Source organism: Gopherus flavomarginatus, chromosome 1, assembly GCF_025201925.1.
Source record: "Gopherus flavomarginatus isolate rGopFla2 chromosome 1, rGopFla2.mat.asm, whole genome shotgun sequence".
Lineage (NCBI taxonomy): Eukaryota > Metazoa > Chordata > Testudines > Testudinidae > Gopherus > Gopherus flavomarginatus.
In genome coordinates, this window is record NC_066617.1 from 157473042 (window position 1) to 157494022 (window position 20981).

General features: G+C 44.8%; 1 protein-coding gene across 2 annotated transcripts in view; it reads left to right on the forward strand.

Moving 5' to 3' along the window:
- POLQ (DNA polymerase theta) overlaps positions 1-20981 on the forward strand; it is a 155841-nt gene that overhangs the window by 57465 nt on the left and 77395 nt on the right. For both annotated transcript variants that reach the window (XM_050955976.1, XM_050955983.1), the window contains exons 13-14: positions 13317-13510; positions 13866-13990. In XM_050955976.1, coding sequence (XP_050811933.1) covers positions 13317-13510; positions 13866-13990 — 319 coding nt within the window. The remainder of the gene's footprint in view (positions 1-13316; positions 13511-13865; positions 13991-20981) is intronic.

Genomic DNA, 20981 nt, shown 5'->3' on the forward strand with positions numbered 1-20981 from the left:
TAAGCTTTATTAGAGCACCTTGGATTTTGTTAATATTTAATTTGCCAGGATCATTTTGTGTGGAATAGGTCGTCTTGGCAGTGGCCTTAATATCAGGCTCCAAAGAAACTGGAGGTGCATTTAGCAGGTGGATGAAATGTTCACTTCAGCATGCTATACACTCTGCTTCTGCCTTGATTAGCTGGCCAGAACTGGAGTAGACTGCACTGGCTGAATGACCTTTCTTGACAGTGGGGTCATGGAAGTGTTTATACAAGGAGGTGCAACCTCCTGTTAGAAGTTTTATTAAGTACAGTGGCTGTGGCTTCGGCTTCCATACAAGCTTTGCGATCAGCATGTATTGCTTTATTATGAGTGCTATTTAGCTTTACGATACATGACCATATCATCTCTGAAATGAGCTGTGCAATGCTCTTTAGTGATGGGTAAGGTATTAAGGAAGATCTGGGGTTTCTTGTCGCTTTTTTTATTTTTGAGACCAATGACAGTCATAGCATCATCAATTCTTCTTCGAGTGATTGCTCATATCCATTCCAGTTAGCTGTGCGCGCTCGTCAGAAAATTTTTACCCTAGCAACTCAGGTGGGTCGGCAGGTCGCCCCCTGGAGTGGCACCGCCATGGCGCTGGATATATACCCTGCCGACCTGTCTGCTCCTCAGTTCCTTCTTACCGCCCGTGTCAGTCGTTGGAACAGTGGAGCGCGGCTTAGCTGTCCTCCACTTCCCTAGCTTCTCTACGTTCGTCTGATCTCTTGTTGTGAATAGTTGACTTAGTTCTTAGTATCTTAGTTTTATAGTTTACAGTTGTTAGTTAGTGTTGTACATAGTTTAGCGGGGTTTGGGCTCGAGCCCGTCGCCGCACCCGGTGCTGGGGCCCATGCCTGGTTCACCAGGGTTTAAAGCGTGCTCGGCCTATAAAAAAGCTGATGCCCACAAGCGATCCCTACGACTCATGCAATTCCCCAAGGCACTTTAAGCAAATCTCTGACAAGTGCCGCATTTGCAAGGCCTTTAAGCCGTGGACTAAAAAGGAGAGGGACTTTCGGTTAAAGACTCTCCTTATGGTGGCAGCCCTTAACCCTCCGTCCTCGGCACAGAGCGCTGACAGCGCTTCTCTGGCACCGGACCGTGCCAGCCCCGCCAAGACACCTCGGCACCGGCCTTCTCTGGTGCAGGGACCTGACTAAAGGCCTTCATCCTCTTCCATGCCCTCGGTGCAGAGTCGCCCGGATTGCCCGGCACCTACCCATGCTGTGACACTGACGCCTGTGGTACCGTCAACTCCAGTCCTGAGAGGGCCATCGAGTCCGGTCCAGGAGAGCTCCCCAGTGAGACTCATGGTCGAGCTGATGGTTCCCTCCACGCCGGAGAGATTCTCCTCGGCCAAGGACCTTATTGCCATGACTGAATCGGCCCTCCCTCAACCCCTGGCACCGCCGGTGCGGGTTCTCCAGTCTAGAGGCAAGCCTGCCGGTATGAGGCCTCCTTTGCTGGAGTCGACGAGCCGGCACCGATCCCGATCCAGGTCTCGGCACCGCTCCAGGTCTTGCGGCTGATCCCGATCTCAACGCTGCTTGCAGTCCCGGCACCGGTCGTACTCGCGGCGCAGATCCACCTCTCCTCCCGGTCAGTACTCTCGGTACCGCTCTGGCTCCAGGCACCACTCCTGGCACCGAGAATCTTGCAGCCGGTCCTGTCGTAGACTATCGAGATCCAGGTCGACCTCACGGCACTGCGCTGGTTGCAGGTCCCGGTCTCGGTCTCGGTCTCAGCACCGATACGATTCCCGGTACCGATCCCCGGCACCAAGGAAATCTCCAGCGACGGGAGCGAGGGACTCATACCAGCCTTGCTCGGCTCCTCCATGGCCATCCCATCAGCCATCCCTGTCTTCTCAGGTGGACAGTGTATACACCCCGGACACCGACGTGCCTGCTGCCTTGTTTAGCGAGTCTCAGCCTCAAGAGCATGGTCCACAGCAGTGGGGGTTCTGGACGCCCTGGGCATACCATCAAGCCCAAGGTCCTCCCCCAGGTCCACCGCATTCGACGGCCTCAGAACACAGGGCACCGGAGGCCACGATTACCCGCCCTCCCCCTCCTGCTATGGAGGAAGGGGTGACCTAGCCACAGGACTCCAAGCTCCCCAGGGAGACGGACACTATGCTTCAGGCGGAGCCCTCTTCAGACCCGCTCATTCCAGGTCTCTCATCTTCGTCCTCTCCTGACGAGGCGGTGGCTGGAACCTCGTCGATCAGCCCTCCTCCAATTGACCTCAGGGCCCACCAGGACCTCCTCAGGCATGTTGCACAGAACATGAATTTACAAGCCGAGGAGGTCCAAGATCCAGTGGTGGACATACTGTCATCCGATGCCCCCACTAGAGTGCCTCTCCCATTTATTAAAACCATACAGGCCAATGCCACTACAATATGGCAGTCTCCGGCCCCTGTTCCGCCCGCTGTGCGAGGAGTAGAGCGCAAGTACATGGTGCCCTCAAAGGGCTATGAATATCTATATGTACATCCTCCTCCTTGCTCCCTCGTCGTCTAGTCGGTTAACGAGAAGGAGCGCCATGGCCAGCAGGCACCAGCCCCTAAATCGCAGGACGCGAGACGTATGGACTTGCTTGGGCGTAAAGTTTACTCTGCAGGAGCTCTCCAGCTCCGGGTGTCTAACCAGCAAGCCCTCCTTAGCCGCTATAGCTACAATACCTGGGCGGCAGTGGACAAATTTAAGGAGCTGCTTCCACAGGATGCATGGCAGGAGTTCTCTGCGATCCTCGGCGAGGGGAAAAAGGTCGCGAGAACCTCCCTCCAAGCTTCCCTGGACGCCGCGAATTCAGCCGCCAGGACTCTGGCCTCTGGCGTGACTATGTGCTGTATCTCGTGGCTGCAGGTCTCTGGCCTCCCCCCGGAGCTCCAGCACACGATTCAGGATCTTCCATTCGAGGGTCAAGGGCTATTTTCGGACAAAACTGACCCTAGGCTGCAGAGCCTAAAAGACAACATGGTCATTATGCGTTCATTAGCGATGCACACGCCCGTAACTCAGCGCAGGCCTTCCGACCCCAACAGCACTGCCCTTACCCTCAACCTCGGCAGGACAAGACTTTGCCAGACGGCGAGGCAGAAACGGCCGCCGGAGACAATCAGGCAACCAAGGGGGCCAGAACCAAAGCTCCTCCAAGCCTCCCCCTGGGCCAAAACCTTCCTTTTGAAGGTGCACCCGAGGGCGTTATACCAGTTTCTTTGAAGGATCCGTCCCCGCCCTTTTCCAACCGGCTTTCCTCCTTCCTCCCTGCGTGGTCCCAGCTAACATCAGATCGTTGAGTCCTACGCACGTTGGAACTTGGATACTATCTGCAATTTATTTCAACCCCCCCCTTCCACTCTCCTCCCTCGTCCCTCTTCAGAGACCCCTCTCACGAGCAACTCCTCCTACAGGAGGTGCAAGTGCTCCTCGCCAAAGGAGCCATAGAAGAGGTACCAGAGCACGAACGGGGCAAGGGGTTTTTTTCCCGCTACTTCCTGATCCCCAAGGCGAAGGGAGGTCTCAGACCAATCCTCGATTTGCGGGAACTCAACAGATACATGGTAAAGTTGAAGTTCTGTATGGTATCCCTGGGGACCATTATCCCATCCCTGGATCCTGGAGACTGGTATGCCGCCCTCGACATGCAAGTTGCCTACTTCCACATAGCCATCTTTCCACCTCACAGGAGGTTCCTCCGGTTCGTGGTCAGCCAGCAGCATTTTCAGTTCACAGTCCTCCCATTCGGCCTTTCTGCAGCCCCAAGGGTATTCACCAAATGTATGGCTGTAGTCGCCGCCCACCTTCGCTGCAGTCGGATACACGTCTTTCCGTATCTAGACGACTGGCTTATCCGCAGGACCTCCGAGATGCGAGTCTTCAGTCACGTCCGCATTGTCAAGAACCTTTTCCTACATCTAGGTCTAATGATCAATGTGGAAAAGTCAACTCTAATCCCCACTCAGAGGACAGAGTTTATTGGTGCCACCTTGGACTCGACTCTTGCCAAAGCCTGCCATGGTTCCAGGCTCTCACAGCCATCATCCGGAGTCTGCAAGCAGCGCCGCTAACTTCAGTATGCACCTGCCTCGCTCTCTTGGGCCACATGGCGGCCTGCACGTTCGTAACGAACTACACAAGACTGCGCCTACGGTCCCTCCAATCCTGGCTCAACTCGCAATATCGTCCAGCCAGAGATCCTATGGACATGGTCATCACCATTCCCTCAACTGTGCTAGACTCCTTCCAGTGGTGGCTAGATCCCGCCATGGTGTGTGCGGGGCTCCCATTCCACCCGCCCCAACCCTCAGCGTCCCTAACAACGGACGCATCGTCCCTTGGTTGGGGGGCTCACCTCGGGCACCTACGCACCCAAGGCCGTTGGTCACCTCACGAGCCGGACCTCCACATCAACGTCCGAGAGCTGAGAGTGGTCCGCCTCGCTTGTCAGACGTTCCGGCAACACTTGCAGGGCCGTTGTGTATCGGTATTCACCGACAACACAACAGCCATGCACTATATAAACAAACAGGGCGGCATGAGATCTTCACCCCTGTGCCAGGAAACCTTACAACTATGGGACTTCTGCATAGCCCATTCCATACACCTCGTCACGTCCTTTCTCCCAGGAGTTTGGAACACGTTGGCGGATTGCCTAAGCAGATCCTTCCTGTCCCACGGATGGTCACTTCGCCCGGACGTTGCTCTTTCACTCTTCCGGAAGTGGGGGTTTCCCCGGATAGACCTCTTTGCATCCCGTGGGAACAGGAATTAGAAAGAGACAGGTATTAGTAATGGGCGATTCGATCATTAGAAATATAGATAGCTGGGTTTTTGATGACCAGGAGAACATCCTGACTTGCCTGCCTGGTGCGAAGGTTGCAGATCTCTTGAGACATCTAGATAGACTTGTGTAGTGCTGAGGAGGAGCTGGTGGTCGTGGTACATATAAGTACCAATGACATAGGGAAGGATGGGAGAGAGGTCCTGGAGGCCAAATTTAGGCTACTAGGTAAGAGATTGAAGTCCAGGACCTCCATGGTAGCATTCTCTGAGAGGCTCCCAGTTCCATGCACAGGCCCAGTTAGACAGGCAGAACTGTAGAGTCTCAATGTGTGGATGAGATGATGGTGGAGGGAGGAGGGGTTTAGATTTATTAGGAACTGGGGAAACTTTTGGGAAAAGGGGAGGCTATACAGGAAGGACGGGCTCCACCTAAACCAAAATGGAACCAGATTGCTGGCACTTAAAATTAAAAAGGTCATAGAGCAGTTTTTAAACAAAGGGCTGGGGGAAAGCTGACAGGTGCGGAGGAGCACATGGTTCGGGCATCCCTTAGGGGAGGATCTATTAATAGAGAACTCTATGTCCTAGTGAGGAACAGAGAATGGAAAATGATAAAATACAGGCAGGAGTCTGATCAGAAACAGTCAAATAAGAGTCCCGTTCAATTACATCATGTAATGGCAGACAGCTAAAAGGAGACAAGTTTTAAGAATGCTTATATACCAATGCCAGAAGTCTAAATACACTGCTACCTCGATATAACGCCACCCAATATAACACGAATTTGGATATAATGCAGTAAAGCAGTGCTTGGCTGGGGAGGGGGCGGGGCTGTGCACTCCAGTGGACCAAAGCAAGTTCAATATAACACGGTTTCACCTATAATGCAATAAGATTTTTTGGCTCCCAAGGACAGCGTTATATCGAGGTAGAGGTGTAATTAAATTGGTGAACTATAGTGCTTCGTATTAAATTAGGATATTGATATAATAGGCATCACAGAAACTTGGTGGAATGAGGATAATCAATGGGCTACAGTAATACCAGTGTACAAAATATATCGGAAGGACAGAACAGGTTGTACTGGTTGGGGAGTGGCATTATATGTGAAAGAAAGTGTAGAATCAAATGAAGTAAAAATCATAAATGAATCAAACTGTACTATAGAATCTCTATGGATAGACATTCCATGCTCTAATAATAAGAATATAGGAGTAGGGATATATTACCTACCAGCTGACCAGGATGGTGATAGTGACTGTGAAATGCTAAGGGAGATTAGAGAGGCTATTAAAATAAAGCTCAATAATAATAATAATAATAATAATAATATGGGATTTCAGTCATCCCCATATTGACTGGGTACACGTCACCTCAGGGTGGGATGCAGAGACAAAATTTTCGATACTTTAAATGACTGCTTCTTGGAGCAGCTGGTCCTGGAACCCGCAAGAGGAGAGACAATTCTTGATTTAATCCTAAGTGGAGCACAGGCTCTAGTCCAAGAGGTGAATATAGCTGGACGGTTTGGTAATAGTGACCATAATGTAATTGTAACTGGGCACAGACTCACCTGGCAGTGCCTCCTGCTGGTCATCTCAGGGAATTAGCTTCCAGCCTCTGGAGCACCCCGTCGGCCGGTGTCATGCTACCGCTGCTGGCCCTTGTGTCCCTCCTGGACCCCAGGTGACCCTTTCACTGGGTGCTGCCCGCCAGGCAGTACCCTCACAGTTTCTCTGGGTCTCCCGACTCAGGGTAACCCCCATCCAGTACCCCCACCTTGCCTCAGTTGTAGGCTACTGCCAGTCATCACCTCGCCTCTTTGCCCTGGGCCAGACTGCAGTGTAAGCCACTCATCATAGGCAAGGTTGGATCTGGACCTGCTGCCTCTACCTATTGCTAGGCTGCCCCTTTGCAACCCTAGTACTTGCCTTAGGCCCTCAGCTCGGCCCGCAGCCTGGGGTTTTTCCAGGCTGGAACTTCCCACTCCTCTAGCCTTCCCCCTGCCCTGCTCCACTCCCAGTACCGTGCTCGGCTCCCTAGCAGCCAGGCCCTTCTCTCTCTACAAGCAGAGAGAGACCATTTGGCCTTCTGGCTCTCAGCCTCTTATAGGGACCAGCTGGGCCTGACTGGGGTGTGGCCCCAGCTGTTACTGCCTTCCCCAGTCAGCCCAGGCTTTCCTTCACAGCCTCAGCCCTTTCCCAGGGCTGGCTTTAACCCTTTCAGGGCCGGAGTGAGTGACCGCCCCGCTACAGTAATTAAATTTAATATCCCTGTGGCAGGAAAAAATCACAGTGGCCCAACACTGTAGCATTTAATTTCAGAAAGGGGAACTACACAAAACTGAGGTTAGTTAAACAGAAATTAAAGGGTACAGCCCCAAAAGTGAAATCTCTACAAGTTGCGTGGAAGCTTTTTAAAGATACCATAGTAGAGGCTCAACTTAAATGTATACCCCAAATTAAAAAAACATAGTAAGAGAACCAAAAAAGAGCCACCGTGGCTAAACAACAAAGTAAAAAGCGATGAGAGGCAAAAAGGCATCCTTTAAAAAGTGTAAGTTAAATCCTAGTGAAGAAAATAGAAAGGAGCATAAACACTGGCAAATTAAGTGTAAAAATACAATTAGAAAGGCCAAAAAAGAATTTGAGGAACAGGTAGCCAAAGACTCAAAAAGTAATAGCAATTTTTTTTTTAAGTATATCAGAAGCAGGAAGTCTGCTCAACAACCAGTGGGGCCATTGGACAAGCAAGATGTTAAAGGAGCACTCAAGGATGATAAGGCCATTGTGGAGAAACTAAATGAATTCTTTGCATCGGTCTTCACGGCTGAGGATGTGAGGGAAATTCTCAAACCTGAGTCTTTCTTTTTAGGTGACAGATCTGAGGAACTGTCCCGGATTGAGGTATCAGTAGGGGAGGTTTTGGAACAAATTAATAAATTTATATAGCAATAAGTCATCAGGACCAGATGGCATTCACCCAAGAGTTCTGAAGGAACTCAAATGTGAAATTGCAGAACTAACAACTGTAGTCTGTAACCTATCATTTAAATCCTCTTCTGTACCATCTGACTGGAGGATAGCTAATGTGATGCCAATTTTTAAAAAGGACGCCAGAGGTGAGCCTGGCAATTTACAGGCCTGTAAGCCTGACTTTGCTACCGGGCAAACTGGTTGAAACTATAACAACGAACAATATTGTCAGACATATAGGTGAACATAATTTGTTGAGGAAGAGTCAACATGGTTTTAGTAAAGGGAAATTATGCTTCACTAATCTACTAGAATTCTTTGAGGGGGGTCAACAAGCATTTGGCGGAGGGATAGCTCAGTGGTTTGAGCACTGGTCTGCTAAACCCCGGGTTGTGAGTTCAGTCCTTGAGGGGGCCACTTAGGGATCTGGGGCAAAATCAGTACTTGGTCCTGCTGGCAGGGAGCTGGACTTGATGTCCTTTCAAGGTCCCTTCCAGTTCTAGGAGATAGGATATCATCATTAATCATGTGGACCAAGGGAATCTTGTGGGTATAGTGTACTTAGATTTTCAGAAAGCCTTTGACAAGGTCCCTCACCAAAGGCTCTTACATAAAGTAAACTGCCATGGGATGAGAGGGAAGGTGCTCTCATGGATTGGTAATTGGTTAAAAGATAGGAATTAAAGGGTAGGTATAAATGGTCAGTTTTCAGAGTGGAGAGAGGTAAGTAGTGATGTCCCCCAGGGGTCTGTTCTGGGACCAGTCCTATTCAACATATTCATAAATCTGGAAAAAGGGGTAAATAGGTGGCAAAATATCCAGATGATTCAAAATTTCTAAAGGTAGTTAAGACCCAGGCAGACTGTGAAGAGCTGCAGAAGGAGCTCTCAAAACTGGGTAACTGGGCAACAAAATTGCAGATGAAATTTAATGTTGATAAATGTAAAGTAATGCACATTGGCAAACATAATCCCAACTATACATATAAAGAGATGGGGTCTAAATTAGCTGTTACTACTCAAGAAAGAGGTCTTGGAGTCATTGAGTGGATGATTTCAGAGAACTATTGACAATGTGCAGCGGCAGTCAAAAAAGCAAACAGAATGCTGGGAATAATGAAGAAAATGATAGGTAATAGGGCCGAAAATATCATATTGCCTCTATATAAATCCATGGTATGCCCACATCTTGGATACTGTGTGCAGATGTGGTCACCCCATCTTGAAAAAGATGTGTTGGAATTGGAAAAGGTTCAGAAAAGGGCAACAAAAATGATTAGGGGTATGGAACGGCTTCCATATGAGGAGAGATTAATAAGACTGAGACTATTCAGCTTGGAAAAGAAACAGCTAAGGGGAGATATGATTGAGGTCTATAAAATCATAACTGGTGTAGAGAGAGTAGATAAGGAAGTGTTGTTTACTACTTCTCATAACACAAGAACTAGGGGTCACCTAATGAATTTAATAGGCAGCAGGTTTAAAACAAGTAAAAGAAAGTATTTCTTCACATAATGCACAGTTAACCTATGGAACTCCTTGCCAGAGGATGTTGTGAAGGCCAAGACCATAACAAGGTACAAAAAAGAACTAGATAAATTCATGGAGGATGGGTCCATCAATGGCTATTAGTCAGGATGAGCAGGAATGGTGTCCCTAGACTCTGTTTGCCAGGAGCTGGGAATGAGCGACGGGATGGATCACTTGGTGATTACCTATTCTGTTCATTCCTCCGGGGCACCTGGCACTGGCCACTGTCGGAAGACAGGATACTGGGTTAGATGGACTGACTCATTAGGGCCATTCTTATGTATTTATGTTCTTATGTTTGTAATGACAAGTTCATGTGAAAACAACTGTAACACATAATTATGTTCTCTTCTTGGTACTATCTATAAGATGTATTTTAGTGAGGCTAACGATGGACATCTTTAACCTCTAGATTTATCTGATGAGCAGCTCCTTGGAGTCTTCCTTATTCAGAGTTAACACTTTCCATGTTCCAGTATGTACAGAACCCCATCCAATAGATTAATTTTTATACGTCCTGAATCAGGTTAATCCGAAGCAAAGACAGTAGTGGCTTTCATAGCTGTTGGGTTGGGTGGGGGATTGCTAATCCCATCTGATGTAGGCCTGGGTCTTGCAGAAAAGATGAAAGAATCTAGGGTGAGCTTCACCCGCTCCAAGCAGGTTGGAGCCACCCTGTCTGGTGTGTTTAGTGAAAGATAGTTGGGCTGCCTACTGGGAGTATGGTTGAAACAGCTGGGGGGATACCACACCTGAAGCTGCTCTTATGAACTCCTTTCTCACCAATTAAATTTGAAAATTGACAGCCTGTGTTAAGGCCTAAAGATGTTATAATCTTTTTAAATCATTTAAATTAAATACAAAGAACATTACTAAAAGAATACATGTTTGCTGCTGAAGTTTTAAAGAAAGTTAAACCACTTGGGACTAGAGTTTGTTGAAGTGCTAAACCAGCTTTTGACAGCAGTAGTCTCTTTTGCAGGTGCAGAGAATATTTTCTTCATTTTGGTTCATTCAGCTAGTTCAGTTCTATGACTAGTTCATTCAAGGTTAAGAAGCCATTTGGGAGTTGAAAAAGAAGGAAAGTTTATTTTCCTCTTCCCATTTATGAATGAAAACAAGCTATGATAGGATGAACTCTACTACTTCTGAAATCTTGGACATAGTGACCAAACCAATGTTTTGTTTACTAACTGCACATAATACTATTTTTGTTTAATAAATCAGTTGTAAATGCAAAACATATTTTGATAAACTGTGATAATTCCCCCCCTTATGTATCCAGCATGTTTTTATGCATCTTCAAATTCAATTAAATTTCTATTCATCCAGAGATTGATACAAATCACAAGTAAAAAAAATTAATAATCCTTTAGTAAATAATTACATCATTTTGTTACATAATAAAGATGTAAAAATTACAAATCTGAATAAATGCATGTTGAGCTATATAATTGCTTAAATAAATGTGTATAGATATAGTGTATCCTCCTAGTTAGCAAAATGAAGCACCTAATTTAGTACAAAGGTTATATTTAGTGGCAAAATCAGTGTTTTATTGACTCAACAAATGAAACTCAACCCTTCTTTAAGAAAATAATTAAACTACAAATGAAAACATGATTAAAATCAATTATTTAAATCAAGGTTTTCTGCTTGCTGATTTAAATCATGATGGAAATCCAGTGATTTAAATCAATCCACCCTGATTAAGTTGGGAAACTATTCTGCTTCTGCAGCGCATATTATGAAACAGCTGCTGCTCCATAGTTGAGGTTCAATTGGTTGCATCCATTATAAACCAAATTTGGTGTCTGCGTTCCTCAAACCCGTAGAAAAGTCTCATCTGTCTCAAAATTTGAATTTTTTGTCTGGAACAGAGGTAGAATTTTTCTAAAATATTTGGAGTGAATTGGACAAAGGTTTTCTGAATTGGACGTCCTCCTGAGGCACTTAGGCTCATCAAGCTGTACCTCAGACACCCACCGAGACTTCAGAGACTTATTGGACCCTGTCACCTATTCTGAGTCGAAGGAAGCTTGTTGGGGGCCAATCCCAACCTCCCTATAAGCTTTAAGAAAGTTTTGGGTCCCTGATGAGCCTGTTTGGCATATTTGGGATGGAGGTGCCTACTACAACTATGGGAGGGGAGCACTGAGGAGTCTGCTAAATCTGTTGTGGGGTGGGGTCCCCAACAAGACAACAAGGATCTGTGTATGCATGTTCAAGAAGCCCCTAAAAGCCAATTACAATTCCTGGAGAGGGAGTCATGAGCCTATAAAGATTAACAAGAGAGTGATTAGGTGTCCTGATAAGCTTGGTAAAATTCATGGGCAAGAGGGCCTTAAAGGAATGCTGTCCAAAAACTGATACTGTTCTTTCTCCCCATTAAATGTGCATCTTTGTACATATTGTCCTAATAAAGACAAAACACAGCCTCTGAAACACAATTGCGACAGTTTGGAAATCCCTTCTGAGGAACTATGTGACCCATGCAAAACAAAGCTAGGGTGATCTGATTGTTGGGATCATAAACAGCGAGGAATGCGTGCTTTTGCCTGCTCTCAACTCCATGCCCCTGCTTGTTCTGTCATTGACCAGGTTCTGACCAAAACTGAGTGATTTTGTAGGGTGTGCTAGTGTCCCATATGTGCCTGCAAACTGCGTACATCAGGAAAATTTATATTTTGTTTCTACTTTCAGTAAGCAAAGCAGAGCTGCCTTGTATAGTATATAGCAATGCACTCCTTCCCTGCTGACATCTATTAAAAAGTAGAAAATGAAAGGATGAATTCTGTTCGTGTTCTGAGGCAGGAGATGTTAATGTAATGTATTTTCTCTCTGGAGTTTTCAAGCATAGCAGTTTGTCCAGTGTATTTAGTTTGAAATAGTGATCTTGAACAAAATGTCCTTGAGATTCTTTCCCATTAACCTTGCCTAAAATCTTATTTGTAAACTGTTCATTTCCAAAGCAAGACTGGAGATGATTTTTGCCTGGAGTTGCTCTCCAAATATATCCTATGTGTTATAGTTTTCTCTGTCTACTGTAATAATGGTTCTTAACTCTCTTAGGCTTGAATGTTCTGACTATACAAATCTATGGATGGCCTTCTTTGGAATTTGATAAAAAGAAGAAATATTTGTTGGCTAGGAATAGATAAAAAAGGCCTCCCTCTTTGGAATGGGATCCTGTTTTCAGCAATTCTTACCCTTGCCAACATTAAAAGGGAGATGGAGGATTTGTAGCTGCACCCCAGGCATTTTGCATTTTGTATTCTGTTAAATGTGTCCCAAGTACTGTTAACTAGTTATTTCGAAATAATCTCTCTCCCTATGCTGATGTGAATATTATGACATTCTCTCTCCTGGTATTGAACCAGGCTGATTGAATTATAACCAGAATGTTTAGTTTTGTCCCTTAGTGGTTGAATTGGTTGGGTATTTTTGTTCCTATAAAAAATAGCGCAGAGATTTTTGTGCTGGGGTTTATCATGAAGTGAGAGGAAAAGTGGACTGCAGAACTCTACTCCTCTACATGATCAGATACCATGGCAGTGTCTAGCAAGGCTGCTGTAACTGAAGGTCCTGTTTCTTGGTGGAATGTACTAGAAAAACGTGTCTCACTGACGCTGATCTTAATAGACAGGCATATGTTAATCAGTTATGTGATGTAAAAATAAAGCTATTGTTCAAAAGCCCTTATTTTTAATGTCTTGGGTTTAGGGAACAATCTGAGAAAGGGTCTGAACTGTGTAATCATGAGAATGTGTCAGAGCTCATTAGTCCAAACATTAAAAACTAGTTTGGAAGAGCTTTTACATTCTTCAGGGTATGTGTTTATGACTCAGTGCATCTGAGTTGTATGTAGGACACTATAACCATATGTCCTGGATTACATTATTATTTATCCTCTTCCTTGCAAATGTAGTGCTATGCCTATTCTTGTGAAGTAAAATTTTGCTTTAAAGAATGAGACATTGATTTGTTTCCTTTAGGTCACTCCTGTGTACGAGGAGTGGACCACTATTGACTGGTATCAGTTTTTCTGCCTGTGGGAGAAGTTGCCTTCATCTATGAAGCGAGTGGCTGAGCTGGTGGGGATTGAAGAAGGCTTCCTGGCTCGCTCTGTAAAGGGAAAAATCATAGCTAAAACAGAGAAACAGCACAGGCAAATGGCCATTCATAAAAGGTAATAACAGATGGGTCTAAGTGCCTCGAGGAGGAGGTTCTAAAGGAGAAATGTGTGAGGAGATGATCCAATTGCTAGGTTCTGTTCTATATTAAAGCATTGTCTGGGATTGGCTCTGCTGTTGGCTGAGCTGTTAGCTAATGCAATTTGGATCGGTCCCTGATGAGTTTATCGATATTGGGTAAGAGATTTGTAGCTACGGGAAGTTTGGGTATGTGTTAAGAAAAATGGTCCGAGAAGTTATATCCTTTATTTGTTGCTTCTGGCCCACAGTAGCTCAGTAATGTGACATTACCACTAGCTTGTCCTGAAATACTTTATTTTTTTTAAATTTCTCTATATGCTTTTTGTACAGGTTTTTCACCAGCCTTGCCCTACTGGATTTAATCAGTGAGATTCCCTTAAAGGATATTACTAAGAAATATAACTGCAGTCGTGGCCAGCTTCAGTCCTTGCAACAATCTGCTGCCACCTATGCAGGTGAGTCAAAAGGACAGAAAAAATTCTGGAGTTTTGCGTTATCTAGTTCTAAATATTTGGTCTTTCTAGTTTGTTACGGGAGAATATATGGTCCATCTTCTCCATATATGGCATTGTTGGCTAAAATGTGGCAGTGATAAATTTAGCCTATGCACTGTTTTAGCGCAATCCGTACTTGCAATCTGCTCTGTTACGGAAAAGCATCCTGCAGAGGCTACACCACTCATTGGAGGAGGATATGATAAATATGGAGAACTGCATGTTTGGAAATGTAGTCTTCAAAGGCTGCATCTTAATGGTAAGTGAATATAATTTGTCCCATTTTATGCAAATTAACTATAGACTAATTCTGTGCTCCTGCCAAACTACCCATGTGGTGCTCTCAGGTGGACGAAGTTTGGATGCAGCTGATACTTAGTTCAGAGATTTCTCAGTTGCAAAACTAAATGGCTGAAAAATTGTAATTTTACAGTTGCCAAAAAAGACAGAAGCCGTCTTGTCACTTACCATAGCTTCTCAAACACTTAATAAAAAGGGTTCCGAGAGTGTTAATTTCCTGTCAAAATAGGTCTGGCAAATCAAAAGATAACAGGACACATGAATAAGAAAACTTTTTTTTCTTTCATCACCAAAGTCCTCGTAAACTCCACAAATGGGGTCCATGAATTTTAAAGAGTGGTCACATCTCCCAACTTTTCAAGGCCCAAATGTGGGATGCAGTGTGTGACAAAGACCGAAAATGAAAGGCACACAAAAATTATTCAGGAAGGAAAGTTTTAAATGTTAACAGTATTCATTCTGATAGTGTTAATAACTTCTTATAATATCAGTTTCATGATTCTCTATTCTCAGTGTAAATCATTTTCAGCAATCAGTGAAGGGATATAAGATTTTTTTCAAGAACATAGGTATCTTTGAGGCTAAAATGATTGACGTCCCTTGAAATAAGGTGTGGTTAAGAGGAATGAATGCAGTTGTATTCTGAGTGGCTATAAAAGTGGAATTCTGTGTCTTTCTTCCCATGATTTCCATATCCGGTATGCTCAGTTTACAGGTAAAAAGGAGTTGATTTTTCCTAGCACTGTTAGTCTTGCAAACTTAGTCTGACCAGTGAGAGTCAAGCTTGTTTTTCTCCATCTTACCCATTGTCATCAGTAACAAAGATTGTGCGGGCCATATATTCTGTGCAATCTGCTCCTGACTTCCCCAGCCAATTTTTGTAATTTTCATAGTTCAGGGAAGCTGCACCTGGATTTCACCTCAGTGGTCCACTCAAGGACACCCACTCTCAGATTTCCAGCTCTCTACCCTTTGCCTTTTTGTGTGGAGTCCTATGTCTCTTTCCCGTCTGACCAGGGCATTTCCAGGCTGCACAGTTCCCTGCCTTTGATGTGTTTGTTCCCAGCTGAGACAGTCTCCCCAAGCACCACCTACTTGCTTTCTCTTCGGAGACAGTTAACAGTGTGACTGCCCCTGGTTATTGGTACCACACAGCTCTTTCTATGCAAGCATATTTTCTTATTAGGTTAAAAGCACTACAGAGAAAGCATTAAAAGAATAAAAGAAACTAGATGTATGCTAATAAGCTAACCAGAGATCATCCCATCATCATCCCAGATGGAGCAGTCCTGGCAGGAGTAGTCATTCAACACACCACCCAAGGAATTTCCTTTGTGGTCACAAGTTCACAGCTTCAGCTCAGAAAAAAATATTCAGTATTAAGTGGCCTCAGTAGGCCAAGTCCTTCCAAACCTCTAAGGACTGGGGGCCCCCATGGTCCAGGGGTCCTGTCCATCTGCTCGATCAGAAAGAAGGCCACAAGCCAGTATATCAGTTTGAACCAGTATATGTGCACCCCTCCAGGTGGATGACTTTAAAGGGTTGATAACTGAAGGAATTATATTGGCATATATCCCCTCCTCCTAGAAAAAGCCCTTAATGTTAAAAACTCACTTTGTTTCAAAAGGTCCTTTGAAGATCCTTACTGTCCCAAAATAGTACGTAAATATTTGTGGTTTTAATACAATGAACTCCAATAATGTTAAACTTACTTCAGTAAGGTTTAATGTAATTCAGTAAAGTTTGTCGAGAACATTAGAGTAGTGTCAGTCTATCAAAATCATTTGACTATATTTTTCTATCTATTGTTTCTTCTTTGAGCACCACACACTAGGGTGCGCATGCACCTCATGTGTGCCAGAGTGGAATCTTTTGAATAGCAGTGTCTGTTGGAGCTGCACATGTACAGCACATGTCCTCATACCTCTCATCTGAGGGTATAAAGGCAGAGGGGCTGCAGCTGCCCTCAGTTCCCTCTTATTGCCCATGACAGCAAGACAGAACAAATGTCCAGGTCGCTACTCCTCAGTACTTGCTATAGTTTGATAGAACAGTCATCTACCTACCTTTTTAAAATGTTCCTGTTTCCCCTTAGTTTATCAGTGTGGGACCATTTAAAACACGCACGCACGCGCACACACACACTCCCAATTCCACTAGGAGTTTTGCACTACCATGTGCCTCCTGGTAGACTCAAAACTTTAAGTCCTGTCCATGCTGTGATTGCCTCATTCCGCTTATTGAGAGCCATAGCTGCTGCTTGTTTTGCCTTGATGAGAGCTAGATCTGTGCTTTGTCTGCTGTTCATTCTCCTCACAAGCACATGTTTCAAGCTGTATCCTATGGAGTGGTCAGTGAGTTGTCATCTCACCCTGAGGAGACTGTGCTCCTAAGACTGATCGAGCACTGAAGAAATCTTGAGTGCACCTGCCAGATGGCCCACTATGCCAAGTCCTGTCACTGAGGAAAAACACTGTCAAAGGACCCTGCATGGATGATCCCAGCACCAACAGTTCTGGCACCAAATACGGGTACTGAGGGACAAGGTTGGTTGGAGCACAGACAAAAGCATTGCTCTAGGCACTGGTCAGTGTCCTCTCGTAAGGAGTGATTGAAAAAACGATGTGCCAGAGAGAAGTTCACTAAGCCCTCAGACATCACAGGGGTTAGCAGCACGGGCTTGATTACAAGCTCAGCATCAACAAACACACCCAGTACCAACCTCAGTGGCAGCATCTATGCAGTCGGCAATGCAAATGCTGATGTCAGCATTGGCTGCAGAGTCCTCTGCTCACATATGTTCCAGTGCTGCAATGGAGTCTACATCTTTACCAGAGTCTTCCTCGGCACAGAGACCTTCATCACTACTGGCACGTGATATCATCCTGGCCCCAAGATCAGCTTACACCTTGGCACTGCTCTTTAACAAGATATACTCTTAATCCCCATCACTGGGCCATATCTTTTTGCCAGCATCAAGCATCAATATTCAGGAAGAAGATCCTGTGTAATGGACTGAATGCTTCCCCATTAGAGCCTTCTCACAATCCTGGCATGGATGGTAATGGGCTGGCCAACCCCAGTGAAGCCAGCTGTACCAGTATAACATGCCATCTTAGTCCTACTGGGCCTTTTGAGGACCACCTTTCCATGCCTCCAGGAGTCAATCTCCATTCCATCTCTCAAGAAAGCGGAAGAGATCCCATTCCCCATCAGCATTGCTGTCCAGCTTGCCCACACTGGACTGATATGATGAACATCAGACACTGGTTGAAGTGGGGTTAGCGGAACAGCAGCATCTTCCTTTGTCTCCTCAGGAATCTTCATTGTTCCCATATAAGGTGAAGTTTACAGCTCCAGTACCAGCACCAGATGATTTTAAGACATTCTAGGAACTGCTATTTAGACTCAGAGGCCCATGAGATTCAGACTTCAGTCATTCAAATTCCTTAGCACGGGCCAGATTAGCCCTCCCAATTAACAAGGGGATACTTGACCCTGCAAAGGCATTATGGCAAATACTGGTCACCATTCCTCCTACCACCAAAAGGATGGAGGAAAAAGTATCAAGTGCCACAGAAGGGATCCAAGCACTTCTATGCTTACCCCAATTAGGATCATTAAAAGTGTCTGTGGTTCAGGAGAACTCCAAATCCACAAAGAGGACCACAAAAGCAACATCCTCTCCCCTTCACTTACGGAGGAAGACACTTCTCATAGACTCATCAACCACGGACTGGGAAACCCACCCGAACCTCTGGGTACAAGGGATCTGGGGTCAAAAGGATATGACTCTTCACATAAATGTATTGAAGCTGTGATCATTCAGGCTATCCTGCATTCTGATCTCTTACAAAATTCTACAGTGCAAATTTTGATGGACAGCACATCTGCAACATGTTACACAAACAATGAGGTGCCTGCTCATTAGGCCTGTATCAACTTCATGGAATAACCCCAAACAGCCCTCCGCCTACTGGGAGTCAGCAACAATCTGACAGAATTTGTAAGCAAACAATCCATCACTAACCACGAGTGGTTGCTGTGGAGGTCCATCATACACCTAATATCCAACAATGGTAAAATCTGGGATAGAGTTGTTTGCCTCAATAGACAACAAGAAATGTCCAGCCTTTTTGTTTCGGAGAAGGCATAAGCTCAGGCTTGCTACAAGATGCCTTGTTCACTTGGTGAACCCAACCCAATGCAGTCTTGACCCAGGCTCCCATACCAAAGATCCTGGACTACCTCCAGGATTTAAAACAACTGGGTCTTTCATTCAGCTCCATCAAAGTTCATCTAGCAGCAATTTCTCATGTCTCTCACCTGTCCAGTACTGTTCAATCTTTTCACATCCTACAATATATAGATTTCTGAAAGGGCTACTTAACCTTGCGAAACCTCTTGGAGCCCCTTTTGAGTCACTTGCAGAATGTGCTTACACCACAGTACCCTTGAATCGTCTTCCTAGTTACCATAATTTCAGCCAGCAGGATCTGTGAGCTGCAAACTCTTACCATTGATATCCCTTAAACAACGTTTCATGAGGACAGGGTGGTGGTGAGTCCTCATCCAGAATTTAAACCTAAGATGATCTTGAAGTTTCACTTAAATCATTCCATCAACTTGCCTGTCGTCTTCCCCAGGCTTCATTCTGAGTCAAGAGAAAAACATTTTTACACTCTTAAGTGTTTCAAGATTTTTATTGTATTATCTTGACAGAACAAATTCCATTAGACTATCATCCTGTCTCTTTGTTGTTGTTTCTGGGCCTTCGAAGGATCAAACTATCTCCTTCCAGAGGATATGGATCATACATTGTATATTGCGGTGCTACCAGATGGCTGATGTACTGCCCCCAAATCTAAAGCTCGCTCCACTAGAGCACAAACTACATCTTCCACTTTTAGGAACATTTCAGTATCAGAAATTGGTAAGGCAATCACATGCAGTACGTCAATTACTCTTTTTTTTAGACACTGTGCCCCCTCTCTAGCTGCAGAATCAGATGCCAGCTTTGGAAGAGTGGTATTACAGCCACTGTTTAAGACAATCTAGACTCCTCAGTTCTACCTTCCAATGGGGCGCTGCTTGTTGGCCAGTGGGGAATCCACGCTGACACACACATGGTGCTGAAACTAGGAGAAGGGACAGGGGTGCTGCAGCACCCTCTGGTTTGAAGTGGTTTCCATTATATACAAAGATTTACAGTTTGGTTCAATGGCTCTCAGAATCCCTGCTATAAGAACTGTTCTAGCTCCCCTGCACACATACTTGAAGAAAGGACAGTTACTTGATGTATGGTAACTGTGGTTCTTCAAGATGTTGTCTTTACTGTGGATCCTGTGACCTGCCCTCCTCCATTCCTGCTATTTTGGAGTGCTTCATGTCTGGGACTTGGAATTGGCAAGGGAACTGAGGGATGGTTGTGGCTGCCCTGCCTTTAACACCTTTGGATGAGAGGCTCGAGGACACGTATTGCACAGATGCAGCCCCAAACGACACTGCTATTGCAAAGATTCAATGCTTGTCCACATGGATTGCATGCACACCACAGAGTGGGATCCACACTGACTACAACATATTGAAGAACCACAATTGCTATAAGTAACCATTTTTTCTATCCCTTGTAACTGTGTTCAAGACCCACAGGGAAATAGTGAAATTTATAGACAAAATAAGTCAAATATAAAAAGTAAATAAACAAAGTCTCTTTTCTCTCAGTTACAGTAATGTTAGGTGTTGGTTGTAAAAATAGACCAATGTCAGATTAGTATTTTTCTCAACCTATGTATTATATAACTTTTTGAACATTAACTTTAATAAAAATTTTAAATCTGTATTGCAGTAGCACCTAGAGACCTCTATCATAGTTCAGGACCCCATTGTGCTAACTGTTTAATTTTTAGGTTGAAAACTAGTATCAAGAGGAGCTATCCAGAAGGAGCCAGCTTCATTGATTTGATTCAGACTTCATCCTTTGTTGTAGGCAAGAAAAGAGTAGGACTTCTTTTAAAAAGGTTCATAATAAAAATTTCTTTTTAAAGTCTCTTTGAAAGTTGTTCTCTAATAGTACAGAGAGGTGAGATTTGAAGAGGATGGAACAGTATGTATTGTGCTGCAAGTTATAGAGTCAGAATGAACTCTTGGATTGTTAGGTTGTAGAGGCAGGCTTCTTTCCTTACAGACACTTGAAGTTTCAATATTTTTTAAAGATTTTGGTACTTTTGTTCATTTGCACCGTGAACAAAAGAAACATGGTCTAATGCATAGCTTTTGCTGCAACATTTAAGAAAAACATGAGTTTTTAATCCTCTTTAACAGTGGTTCTCAAACTTTTTTTTCACGGACCACTTGAAAATTTCTGCGGGTCTCGGCGGGCCACTTAATGATCTTCCAAATGTGGTTTGTACCGATAGCTGACTATTGTAAAGCACTTTGGATAAAAGCACCATATAAAAAAACCTTAATAATAATAATAATAATAAACTGTTCTACAAATAAAAGCACAGAACTCATATTTTAATATCCATAATCTTACCTTTCTGATGTGATGGATGTGCCCTCTCTCCTCCACCGCAGCAGCCCCCAAGCTGAGGCTGGGAAGGAGGGGCATCTCTCCTCGGCAGCTGCAGCCCTGGAGCTGGACTTT